Genomic DNA, 13,446 nt, shown 5'->3' on the forward strand with positions numbered 1-13,446 from the left:
TTAACATGCTTCCAGTTAAATACTGTCTCTTTGAAGAGTTACCTTGGTCCTGGTGTCTCTTCACAGCAATAGAACAACGACCAAGACAAGTAGAATCAGCAGAGAGGTGTCAGGCCACAGTTGGTCATCCAGAGAATAAGTCATTGTTAGAGCCAAGGGGATAGTTAGCATCTGACGGATAGGAGACAGTTGGCAAGCAAGGAGCATTCTGATGACTGATGTAGACTAAGGGTCCAGGAGCGTCCTGGCAGCCTAGATCCAGCAGACAGTCACAGGAGTGGACAAAACTCTAGTCCTCAGGGGGACAGATGTGGTCTGCTTACAAACCCGCCTTTATAGAAGTTCACCCAGGAACAGGAGTTTACCCGGCTGTTTTGTCCTGGGACATAAGGTTGGGAAGAACCAGCTGAAAGGATTGTTTCTGGCTTGCCTGGCACTCCTTCCGTTCCTGTTTTTTAAGACTGGAGTTGGTCTTGGGACCAGGGTGACCCAGTTTGGGGGGTTAAAGGCAGAGAGCTGGTCGTCAGCAAGCCCTTTTGTTAATTCAGTACATCTGGAGGACACATAGCTCTCCACGGGACTCTGCTCTTCCATTGTCTGAAAGCTCTGTGTGTATGTGTATGTACGTGTATGTGTGTGTACGTGTATGTGTCTCGCTCAAGATTGAACCCAGGGCTTTGATACCACCAGGACCAGAGTTTGAATTTCCATTGCCGACATAAATGCTGTGTGAGCATGGTGGCCAATTTGTAGTCCTGGCCACTTGGGAGGCGAAGAAGGGTTCCTCAGAACAAGCTGGCTAGCTAGACTGGCTGAATTGGTAAGGTTTGCATTCAAGTGAGAGGCTCTGCCTCCAAATATGAGGAAGAGAGGCACCCAGTGACAAACTTTACCTCCACATGTGTGCCCATACACTTGTGATCATAAACACACAAACACACACAAACAGAGAGAGAGAGAGAGAGAGAGAGAGAGAGAGGGAGAGAGAGAGAGAGGTAGAAAAGAAAGCCCCCCACAGTCTTGGACTTCCCAGTTCACAGAACCTTGAGGCAAAAGATTGTGTTACAGCAGTAGAAACCCAACAATACAGCCGCCAAGGAAGCCCCAGCTGCTGCTGCGCTTGGTTTGAAGCAGTGAACAAGGACATGTTGAAAGACAAAGAAACATTTTTGGCAGTGTGTTGAGCCAGAGAAACAAAAGAACTCTACATTGATCAATAAATAGCTATTAAACAGTTGGCAAATTAAGGTGCAGTAGATTAAAAAGAAATCACTTAGGTTTTTTTTTTTAAGTGTTTTATAGATCCAAGTTTGTGATAGCTTTTAAAATCTCGTAATCATCCTGAGAGTATTTTTATAAACTACTCATTTAATGTAATAAAGCCTTCTTTCCCTCTGAAAGTGTTTTAAGTGGTACGATATGTGGGCATTGAAGTAGCTAACACAGATGGCTCGGGTGGTGGTGGGTAGGCGGGATTTGGGGTCTGGGGGGATTGGTGGGTGGTTCATGCCTGTGAGCCGCACTCCACAGCTCAGAATGGTGCCAGTAGGATCCTGGTAGCCTTCCTTGAGTAGGTGCTGTGCTTCAGGGAACTTAGCATGAGTGAGTGTCTGGGTGTTTGTTACAGCCAGGCTGCTGTGACAAAAGTCCACAGACTAGACCATTGAAACAGCTGGTTCTTGCTCAGTTCTGGAGGCTACAAGTCAGATCTGGGTACTAACCAGCAGTCAGGTTAAGGTGAGGACTTCCTTCCTGCCTCTCCTGGAGCTGCCTCCTTACTGTGTCTACAAGTCCTATAAATGAGTGTAACTAAGTCCTGCTGCATTTAAACAGCTGATAACCTGTGAGTGGAAGTTTTTGAACCCTTTAAAAACTCAGTAAAGCTTAGCATGGTGGCAGATGCCTGTAATACACAAGGGAGGCAGGAGGATCAGAGTTCAAGGCTAGCCTCAGGATACATACTGAGTTTGAGGCTATTCTGAGCCACATGATGAGACCCTATCTCCCAATAACAAAAACAAGGTTCTGGGAAGGAGGCTTATAGGTTAAGAGCACGCTCTCCTCTTGCAGAGGACCCAGGTTCAACTCCCAGCACCCACATGGTGGCTCACAACCATCTGCAACTCCAGTTCTAGGAGATCCAGTGTCCTCTTCTGATCTCCATGGGCACTATACATACATACATACATACATACATACATACATACATACACACATACATACATACATACATGCAAAACACATATACAATAAAATGATTAAATCTAATTAAAAAAGGTTTCTCCACCCAACTCTAAAAACCAAAACAAAAACTCCCACAGCAAAACCCACTAGATACAACTTCCTGCTGACAAGAACGGGAGCTGTGGATGCAGGGGCCGGGACTGGGCCCCTTGGCAGTGCCTCACTGGGAAAGCTGGTGACTCTACCTCCCCCTTTTCTCTCCCTTCACAGAGATGTGGTATGGCGTGTTCCTGTGGGCACTGATGTCTTCTGTGTTCTTTCATGTCCCTGCTGGACTGCTGGCCCTCTTCACCCTCAGACATCACAAATATGGTAGGTTCATGTCTGTAAGCATCCTGTTGATGGGCATCGTGGGACCAATTACTGCTGGAATCTTGACAAGTATGTTAGACATTAAAATACCAGTCAAAAACTTGTAATGTGGCTAGTCACCTAGTTTTAGGACTCATTTTAGAAATGGGGGGTGGGGGTGGGAGCCCTGGGAATTTAGCTTGGTAGAAGAAGGCTTGCTTAACAAGCACAAAGCCCTGGGTTTGGTTTCTAGCAATGGGAGGGGGGGAAATGTGTGTGTGTGTGTGTGTGTATGTGTGTGTATTGCATGTGTTTTCATGTGCACACATGCACACACACAATGAGTTTTAAAGAGTTAGCTTTTAAGTATGGCTCTTATTTTTTAATGTGTTCCTTTATTGGGTTTTATTTTGTTTTTTTTTGTTAAACTCTCAAGCTCCTTGCCTGGCCAATCTCTTTGGCTTTCCAAGTCAGATTTGAAATGTTTTGTGATGGGCCACTAGTACAATAAAAGTATTTCCCCACGGATATCTCAGCACCTCTCTGATCCCATTTCCCCTTGACCTGGGCTTTGCAGAATGGTTCACTGATTGCTTCTACTTTTCGGGTATGTCTCCTTTAGGGATGGAGAATAAATCTGTTTAGGAAGATAATTGAGGGCTAGGCATACAAAGTGGAAAAGCTGACGTAGCATGTGTGAGGCCTAGATTTGACTCCAACACTGTACACAAAGGAAGTAAAGTGTCTGATTTGTGTTTTTCTATCTTCTATGTTCCCCGACCCCAGACTTCCTGACTAGAGACTGGAGTAACATGAAAATTACAAACTATTTTTAAACCCGCTTCTTTCTTTTGTCTTTGTTTTGTTTCATGTCCCTGACACAACTAGAGGAATGAAAAATGATAAATCATTTTTAAATGTATACTTACACAGAAGCATGTGTGTTTATTTTCTAGAAATACAAACTTAAAATGAAAATAAAAATCATACTGTGCATTAGTAGACACAGGTTGTATTAAAAATTATTATTTTTATGTACATTGGTGTTTGGCCTGCATGTATGTCTGTGTGAGGGTGTCTAATATTGGAATTGCGAGCTCCCTTGTGGGTACTGGGAATTGAACCCAGGTCCACTGGAAGAGCAGGCACTGCTCTTAACCACTGAGCCACCTCTCCAGTCCCAGCTATTTTTAAATACGTATTCTATATAATATATTTATATTGTATAAATATATAAATATATAAATATATAATATTAAAAATATGTTTATATTGTACAAAATATAATATATATAAAATCATAAATGTATTTATAAAACATAGGAATGTAACATTCCTAATTTGTCACTTATTTATTTTTACTGTAAATTTAAACCCTGAGTTTTGAGCAGAAATGCCCATTTGGAGCCCGGGCTATACAGAGAAACCCTGTCTCAAAAAACAAAAAAAAAAAAAAAAAAAAAGAAATAACCATTTGGTCTCTTTGATTGGCTTTCTTTCTCTCTTTTCCTTCCTTCCCTCACCCACCCCTTTCTTTCTTTTGATACTGTAGCTTTGTTTCTGTGTTCTGTGTCACTAAATGCTGCAGTATCCACACAGAATTCCTGGTCCCCGAGTCAGTAAAGCAGGGGTGGAAGTACCCAACCACACCCTTGAGTGCTGAGGGATGAGAGGTCTGCATGCCAAGGGCCTGGCGCCATAGTTGGCACACAGTAGTTGGGCACATACTCATTCTGTTCCAAGGCCTTCCGGTAGTGTTTCCTTTTCCCGCTCTCTGGGTTTTCCTTTCTTTCCTCCTCATCCATATCTCGTGAGGGCCCAGGTCAGGTTCCTCAGGCTTCTTTCTTTTCTTTAAGAAAGCTCAGTTACAGAGACCCCATGAGACTTGGGCTCTGACACCTCGGTGACATTGATGGCCACCGGAGGCAAAGTCAAATATCTAACACTGTCTGCTTGTCGAAACACATTAATACTGTCTCATGTCACAGTTTAAGAGTGTGCAGTCTTCCTTTATTTTGAGGTGCTGAGAGTGGAACCCACAGCCTTGTACATCCCAAGCACGTGCTTTGTCACTGAGCCACACCCTCTATTTACTTGTTGTAGTTGGATTGCGTTGACTGTGTTTCCTGAGTGTCTATGACTCTGAGAGGGATAGCTGGGTCAACACAGGTCTGGGTGTAGAAGATGAGATGGGGTGTCTGGGTTGGCGCCAGTGTTTCTGTGCTAGGCTCCCATTCTCCAGGAGGTCCTAGTGACTATAAGGAAGGGAAATAACAACCTGGGACACAGAAGGGACCCTGTGCTCTCTGTCCTGGTGTCCTTTGAAATCCCATGTGGATTTCTCCCTCCTCTCTTCCTTGAATGGAATCCTCCATGTCATAGCAAGTGGGGCTAGGATCTCCTGTGCCCTGGAGCCATTTCTTGATCTGTCTCAGTAGCTTGTCACCCATTGCCAAAAATGTTATTTGGTGACCGTAGGCATGGGGTCAGCTAGCAAGAGAGTGAGGGGAGATGCTGGACCAAGAGGGAACTGCTGTCTTGTCATCCAAACTGTCACTTCAGACCATTCAGTGACTATGAGATGCTCAAGCTAAGGGCGTCCAAATATAAATGCTGACTTGCGAACCTCATAGAGAAAGTTAGCTCCGTCACCAGAAAGGATAGAGAGCACGAAGCTTCTCATTCATAACTAAATAATTAAAAACTCTATCTCTGTACAGCAAATATTTTAAATCTTAGATTTTTTGTGATGTCATTCATCTCAGGTTTTGTTTACTAATTTACACCCTCCCTTTCTCATCACTTGACTTTGAACCAGGTGCAGCGATTGCCGGGGTTTACCGAGCAGCAGGGAAGGAGATGATCCCCTTCGAAGCACTCACCCTGGGCACCGGGCAGACGCTCTGTGTAGTGGTAGTCTCCTTTTTACGGGTCTTAGCTACTCTATAGCATACCTCTCTCACTGTGACGTCATCCCTGAGTTTTATAGACTCCTCAAAAGGAATGGACAGTGTCATGGTTTCTTCATTCCTCAAATGGGAGCCACTAGGAAGCCTGAGAGTATGAAGACCACCACAGCCTTTTCTTCTAGTTGAAGCTCCCGAAATTGAAGACCCTTGTGGACACCCATCATTCTCAGCCAAAACAAGCTCCCTGGCTTTTCTTCTCTTGTGGCAACCTAAGAAATTTTACCCATACACCCGTCACCTAAGCCAGCAATGCCTCGGAGTCTGCGTCCTTCCTTGGAAAAAAATGTATCATTGCTGTTTCCCAGCAACCGGTGGGTGGAGAATGCTGCTTGATTTCAAGGGGGCAGGCTGCTCAGTGCTGAGAGCTTAGTGTCCTGGCAGTAAAGCCAAGCTGGTTTGAGTTGGTTGAGAACAAACTAGTGGAACATCAGGAAGAAGAACTGAAGTAGAGTTCAAAGCAGTAGCTTTGGTTTCACTGTCAAAAGTAGGTGACCACTGAGAATGTGACATGTTATGGATAACTATCTTGACCTCTGATATATTTCAAGAGATGTGAATTTATCATTTGATCAAAATAAGCTAGCTAATTGAGTTTTGTTTTTTTTTTTTTTGGTTTGGTTTTATTGTTGTTGTTGTTGTTGTTTTGTTTTAAAGACATGAGGTCTTGCTTTGTTGCCCAGGCTGGTCCAAACTCCTGGGCTCAAGGCAACCACCTGCCTCAGCCTCCTGAGTATCTGGGACAATGGGCATCACTGTCATGCCTAATCGAGATTCTTTTCCCAAAGAATTTCCATGATACTTTTTCATCTTTAACACTATCCATAGACTTTCTTAAGTGGCTGGACTTGACCTTCAAAACGGGGTAGGTTAGGACACTCTTTGGACATTCAAGCACAGATAAGATACTTGCAGGATTCTGCTAGAGGTTTGGTGGTTTTCGTTGATTTGCTGAGTCTGTGCTTGTGCAATGTGCTGAAGGCGTTAGTGGGTATTGGTTTTCCTCATACTGTGTTTACCTAGCAATGGCTCCTCAGCCCCCTCTTGCAGTATTTGAGTATCCACTCCCAGAAAGTGCCTAACACTTCCTCTTCAGACATAACCCCTCTGGCCTGCTTATTTTTCTTCCAAGAGAATTTATATCCTTAGAGAGTAGTAGTAGTTTTTAACTCGGTTTTAGCTATTTTAATTTTTAACTCTACTGCCTAATTTTGCTTTTCCTTAAAAAGGCCTCCAGACTGTGACCTTCAGAAGGGAAAGGGGGTGCAGAACTTAAGCCCCTTTCATCAATTCAACAGTTTTGTATAAACTACAGTAAAATGCAACAGCCTTGTTGTTAACCTATTTTAAGAGTAGCTTCTGGTGATTAACTGACATTTTTAAAAGAACATTTTCATTGTGAGATTAAGGTTCACAACCTATGAGGAAATAAATTTATCTTAAAGCAATATGCTCTCAGCTTCTGGTTAACTACTAGCCAGGAGGGTCTGGCAAGATTGTTCAGCATGAAAGGTGGTTCTCCGGATCCACAGGGTGGTTGGAGAGAACCAGCTCCTGCCGTTGTCTCTGCTCTCCACATGCTGGTCACATGCACACGTAAATAAATAAATGTAATTAAAATTTCTTTTAATTAATCTCTCTGTGGGCACTTGCACCCATGTGCACATACTTCCTGTCCCCCACATACACATGATTTTTAAATCTGATAAAATAGCCAAGCGGATCAATTTGCCCAGTAATGGCTGCAGGGGAAACTGCAGGGATGGCTCCAAAAATAATTGGCTCTTTCCTTTTGACCACCACTTGTCAAAACTGTAGTGACAGTCAGATTTGGTGGGCAACTAAACTGCAAATAAACAGTTCTTCACATTCCCCAGCAAAAAGAACAACTCTTACTTCTGACAAAAGATTTCCATTTTCAGTCTGAGGGACTTTGGAAAACATCCTTTCAGCTGGAGAAACAGGAATATTATACTGGGCCCTGTGGGAGGTGATAGCACCCCTGGAAGGATGCCTTGTCTTACTAAGCATTCTTTGGGATGTAATTTTATACATATGGTGAATAGATGGTTGGCTGTTTCCCCTTAAAAAATAACTTATGAACATATTCATCCATGGTTAGAATGTTAGGTTATTTGTATTTACAACCAAGACACAAAAGTTAGGGTGTTTTTGTTTCCTTATGTTTCATCAGCTTTAAAAACAAAAACTTGAAATATAAGTAATGTAACTTCAAATTATTGAGTGTTTCATCTATCCCAATGTGTGTGAAGCCTTTTTTTTTTTTTTTAATTGGTTTTTCAAGACAGGGTTTCTCTGTGTATTAGCCTTGGCTGTCCTGGACCCACTTTGTGGATCAGGCTGGCCTCAAACTCACATTGATCCACCCGCCTCTGCCTCGCAAGTGCTGGGACTGTAAACAAATGCTATGGGATACCAAGCCGGGCTGTGTGAAGCATTCTTTTGTGGATAAATGTACACAGAGTCCAAAGACTGAGCTCTGGGGCTTGAAATGTTTTCAGGAAGAACCATTTGATTGATTGATAAAGAGTGCATTCCACTTGGATTTCCGTTTTGCTTCCTCCTCTTGTCTTACTTGCCGAGGTTTATGCCGAGCACATCACCTTGAGGAATTTCCTCCCTGTAAGGACTTCCTTGGAACCTGATTCCTATGTGTGTTATCTCCCCCTCTCATCCTCTTTTAAGTTCTGAGACAGGGAGGCAACCCCCAACCAAAAGCTGATCTCTCGATGCCTTAGTGGGATTTTGGGGTAAAAATGAAGTTCATGTGCAGAAGCACAGTGATCATGAGCAGACGCATCTTTGCAGCAAGACACCGCTTAGGAAATGCCGGGAGTCTTGAACAGCACTTCATGCAAGTAAAGACGTCCTTCCTGTGTCCTTTAGGTTTTTAAATTGTGTGTTGGCTTTTGATTCCAATGTCCTTTGTGACTGCCCTGGTTTCCCTTAAGTTACTGTGACAGTGTGGGACATGCCAACTTTCCCTGAGGAACTCTTTCCTGGAATGTGAAACCCCAGTGCCATTAATGGTCCGTGTGCAGAAGGTTTTGTGAACTTGTGTTTCCTTCTTGTGTACTGCGTAAGGCTGGTTATGACCAAAATCAGTTGAACTTTTTATATTCGGTTATTGCACTTAACTGCTATAGTCAAAATGATCAAATCTTTGTACATTAGAGATTTATTTAAATATTATTTTTCTACTGACATTTCTAATGCTAGTATAAATGTTTATTATCAATAAAGAATTACTTTGAATTCTTTGAGTTGAGATCGCATTTTTATTTGTTTTGTTTTGTTTTTAGATTTCATCTGAGGTAATGTCTTGCTATGTATCCTTGGCTAGCCTCTAACTCTTCACGAAGCCCAGGCTGGCCTTGAATTTGTGGCAGGCTTCCTGTCTCTGCCTCTGAGATACTGGGATTACAGGCGTACCACCATACTCAGCTCTGGAGTTGCTTTTTCTTTTTTCTTTCCCAACCCCCAACCCCACTACTACTGCTGCTACTATGACAACGACGACCACCACCTCCTCTTCTTCCTCCTCTTCTTCCTCCTCTTCTTCCTCCTCTTCTTCCTCCTCTTCTTCCTCTTCTTCTTAACTTTTGTTTTTTCTCTAATTATTTCTTGGTTTTTGGACAGGACCTACTAAGCAGCCATGGCTGGCCTGAAACTTGTTTAAGGCTGTTCTGGAAGTGTGATCTGCTGCCCCTAGCCTCCCAAGTACTGGAATTAAAGATATGTGCTACCATGCCTGGATTCCTTCCCCCTCCTTCCTCCCCCCGCCCCTTTTTATTTACTGGTGGGAGCATGGGCACGTGCTTGTCATGGCCTATAACTAGAGGTTAGAGGACAGCCATTTTTAACCACTGACCCATCTTGCCAACCCCTAGAATTATATTTCTATTGCAGTCTTTTATAATAAAATTCTACATGTTTAACTGTATTTCTTTTATGTTCAACTTTATAATAATTTAAAACTAAATTATTTTTCAGAAAACATGGTGAAACTGTGCCTAAAGTGAAGATCACTCATTAACTCTACTGATCAGGCCATTTGTTCATATCAAGAAGCTTCCTATGGGGCCTGGAAAGATGGCTCAGTGGATAAAGGGTTTGCTTTGCCAGCAGAGGACCAGAGCTCATATTCCCAGCACTCACAATAAAAGCTAAGCAGGCATGGGGACCTGCCTGTAATTCCAACACTCAGGAGGGATCCCTGAAGTTTCACCAAGAGACCCCCTCGCCTCACTAAGTAAATACAGTGTGTGGAAGACAACTAATGTTAACTTCTGCCGTCCATATGAATATATGCCTACACACACACTAGAACATGCATGTATACCGCACTTGTGAAAAAAAGCTTTTATATGATCCTATACTAGGATGGATGAGTAGTACACAGATGATTTACAATTTCAATGGTCTACTGGAAGAACTCCACAGATTTCTATAATGTCCTCAGTAACTAATATACCTCTCATGTTTTCAGCAAGTTTGGTCACTCAGTTTGGGGTAATTTATCATCTGTTCTTTGTCTTGTAAATTTTGGGGTTTGTTTGTTTTGTTGAGACAGGGTTTCTCTGTGTGGCCCTTGCTGTCCTGGAACTCACTCTGTAGTCCAGGCTGGCCTCGAATTCAGAAACCCACCTGCCTCTGCCTCCCAAGTGCTGGGATTAAAGGCATGCGCCACCATTGCCTGGCTAATTTTTGTTCGTTTTGAGGCAGAGGCTCACTATTTTCTCTGGCTGTCCTCAAATTCACTGTGTAGACCAGGCTAGTCTCAGGCTCAGAGATCCGCCTGCCTCTGCTGAGATTAAAGGTGTGTGCTACCACACGCAGATGTACAGTAAGCACACAAGTGTTGACTTACAGCTTGGTAATTTTGCACTTATGTGACTACTGGTCAAATCAAGAGACATGTTTCTGCCATCCTGGAAGGATACAGAGCATCATGTATGGACTGTCAGGTTTCAGCCAGACATCCCCATGCTTGTATGGACCTGAGATATAATGAAAAGAGCTTTTAGTTTCCATAACAGTGACAGCCCACACTTGAAAGTGGAGAGTGGAAGATAAAGACCTAGAGGTGCTTAATCATCACAGGCTGATCCCTTACATTATTGCTGAGACAACAGTGAGCCAAGCACCTTACAAGAATTAGAGGCTTATCACTGGTCTAACTGCATTGCCCCTGAGTAGAGGGACCCTTGTCGCCTGGCTCTAGCCTATTTTTGTCCTGCTAGATGATGTCCTCATGTTGCCATATTTAATCATTTTTTTAAAGAGAAGCTGAGACTCTAGACTGTTTGAAACCCATCCATTTTTAAGTGCTGACCCCTTTTTCTTTCTTTCTTTCTTTCTTTCTTTCTTTCTTTCTTTCTTCCTCTCTCTCTCTTCTTTCCTTCCTTCATCTTTCTCTCCCTCTCTCTTTCTTTCCTTTCTCTCTTTCTTTCTTTCTTTCTTTCTTTCTTTCTTTCTTTCTTTCTTTCTTTCTTTCTTTCTTTCTTTCTGACAGCTAGTATTTTATTCAGATAGCAGTCCTATTACACACGGTCCAAGAACAGAAATCAGAAGTTAAAGATTGGTCTTCAAACATCATAGCCAACAATGCCACATTTGCCTATGATGTCTCCGATATAAAACCACATCCACACCTCAGTGACCACCAAACCATTCACAGCTTCCTTAACTGTAAGGTGTTTGAAGCTACCAGTTTTAGCACTTTGAATTTTTTTTTCATGCTCTGAATAGCTGTAGGGATTTCACCAGGGGTTGGGGGAACCAGCTCAGCCTTGGCATAGTGCCAAAATGTGGCCAATTGAGGCTTCAAGTAAGTCACAACAGTGGCCACCATCAATAGTGCCTTCTCTGTGAAGTTGCAGATGAACTTGGCCATGATCTAAGGTGGAAAGTACGACTCCCTGAACCACCGGCTGAATATCACCCCTGGAAGCCCCTTCCCTTTTCTAATCTTTTTTATTTTTGTTGCTAGAACTCAAACCCAGAGCCTTGGACTCATACTACTAGCCTTGAGCTACACACTTGAGTATAGAACGCTCCTAGATGGACCAGTGCATGTTTTAGAGCTTTAGTGGACCTGCTAAGTATCACTTTACAAAAGCATCTGAAAGCCAGGGAGGTGGCTTAGTTGGTACAATGCTTGCTATGTAAGCATGAGGAACCAAATTCAGGTCTCCAGCATCCATGCAAATGCTGGGCAGGTGTGGAGCTCCCTCCGAGAAACCTTAGTGCTCAGGAGATGGAGAGGATTTCAGGGTAAGGTAGCTAGCTCTGGGTTCAAGTCAGAGAGACCCTGTGCAAAATAAGATAGTGAGATTGAAGAAGACATTCAATACCAGCCTCTGGTCTCAAGTATACACACACACACACACACACACACACACACATGTGTACACATGAACATGAGTATACATACATTTCCTCTCCCCTCAATAAATAGACAGGTATGGTGACTCAGGCCGTGATCTCAGCACTCTGAGCCTGAGGCAAGAGAATTGTTACAAGTTAGGCCGATGTGTGCTGCAGAGGTCCTTTCTAAAAAAAAAAAAGAAAGAAAGAAAGAAAAAAAAGGAAGAAGTTATTACTTGACACTGTGCAATAGTTGTCATACTGGTTGGGAATCTTAGTTGGGAATCTGACCTTCATGCAGTGTTAGGAGAAGTGGGGGAGGATTGCTGGCAAATTTCAACATTTCTTCTTTGGAGAGTCCCTGTGTGATGGGCTACACCCAGTTGGTCACAGGAGTGGGGGTGGGGGTGGGGTTTGTAATATTCAAGGAAAGTAAGACCAAGAATAGTGAAATTCGAAAGACTAGGTTTAAATTTTGCTAATAGTCTATTACTTTCAGATAAGAAAAGTCTGCTTTTAGGACCAGCAAAACGTCTCAGTGGATAAATTGCCTGATGACCTGAGTTCAACCCCTGGGACCTGCAAGGCAGGAGGAGAGAACAGAGCCCTGTAGATTGTCCTCTGATCCTGCATGTTCGTGATACAAGCACAGATAAGGGGGCACACACACCAAATACGTTTTAAACCCATTGGTGGCCACACATCTTTAATCTCAGCACTCCAGAGGCTGAGGTAGGTGGATTTCTGTGAGTTCCAGGGTAGCCCTGTCATAGTTCCAGGACAGCCAGGGCTACACAGAGAGACCATGTCTTAAAAAAACAAAAAACAAAAAACAAAAACAAAAAAACCCCTGAGCAAACAAAAAGTTTTAAAAAAGAAAAGTCTGTTTCCAGAAATCATAGGCCTAAAAGTAAGAACAAAAACTCTCTGATCCTAGAAGGATACAAGGTAGAGTCATGCTTCTTGTGGCTTAGGCGGTTTCCTTGGCTAGAACACCAGATGGACACAATAGTAGATAGACTAGACTTCACCAAAATTAAAAATTCATGTTCAAAAGGAATTACCAAGAAGTGCAAAGAGGCCTCAGAAGATTGGAGGAACTATTCTTTAGGCAGAAATATGGGGGACAGATACACAGAATGCAGAAAGTACTTACACTGTCAGAAAAACCAGTTGTAAAATAGGCAAAGATTCTGAGGAGACTTTGTGTGTGTGTGTATAAGAGAAAGACGGTCTCATTATGTAAACTGGACTGGCCTGGAACTCACTATGCAAACCAGGCTGGCCTTGGATTCAGAGATCTGTCTGCTGTGCTGGGGTTAAAGACATGTATTACCATACCTGACTAAAAAGGCTTTTTCTTTTTTTATTATTTTGTTGTTGTTGTTGTTTTTGTTTTGTTTTGTTTTGTTTTTTCCCAAGACAGGGTTTCTCTGTGTAGCCCTGGCTGTCCTGGAACTCACTCTGTAGACCAGGCTGGCCTCGAACTCAGAAATCCACTTGCCTCTGCCTCCCAAGTACTGGGATTAAAGGCATGTACCACCACTGCCCGGCT

The 13,446-nt window shown here is 43.0% G+C and overlaps 1 protein-coding gene and 1 pseudogene across 2 annotated transcripts in view; one reads left to right on the forward strand and one right to left on the reverse strand.

Annotated features, from left to right (window-relative positions):
- Positions 1–6,047, forward strand: part of Tmem170a (transmembrane protein 170A) — a 10,117-nt gene extending 4,070 nt beyond the window's left edge. The window contains exons 2-3 of one of the 2 annotated variants that reach the window (XM_028768609.1): positions 2,455–2,556; positions 5,354–6,047. In XM_028768609.1, coding sequence (XP_028624442.1) covers positions 2,455–2,556; positions 5,354–5,484 — 233 coding nt within the window. In that variant the 3' untranslated portion in view covers positions 5,485–6,047. Of the gene's footprint in view, positions 1–2,454; positions 2,626–5,353 lie in introns of both variants that reach the window. The other variant, XM_028768608.1, reaches the window with a different exon arrangement.
- Positions 6,048–11,110: 5,063 nt separating this feature from the next.
- LOC114622127 lies at positions 11,111–11,418 on the reverse strand (annotated as a pseudogene).
- Between the last annotated feature and the right edge of the window lie 2,028 nt (positions 11,419–13,446).

The sequence above is a fragment of the Grammomys surdaster genome, unplaced genomic scaffold, assembly GCF_004785775.1.
Source record: "Grammomys surdaster isolate TR1022 unplaced genomic scaffold, NIH_TR_1.0 187, whole genome shotgun sequence".
Taxonomy (NCBI): domain Eukaryota; kingdom Metazoa; phylum Chordata; class Mammalia; order Rodentia; family Muridae; genus Grammomys; species Grammomys surdaster.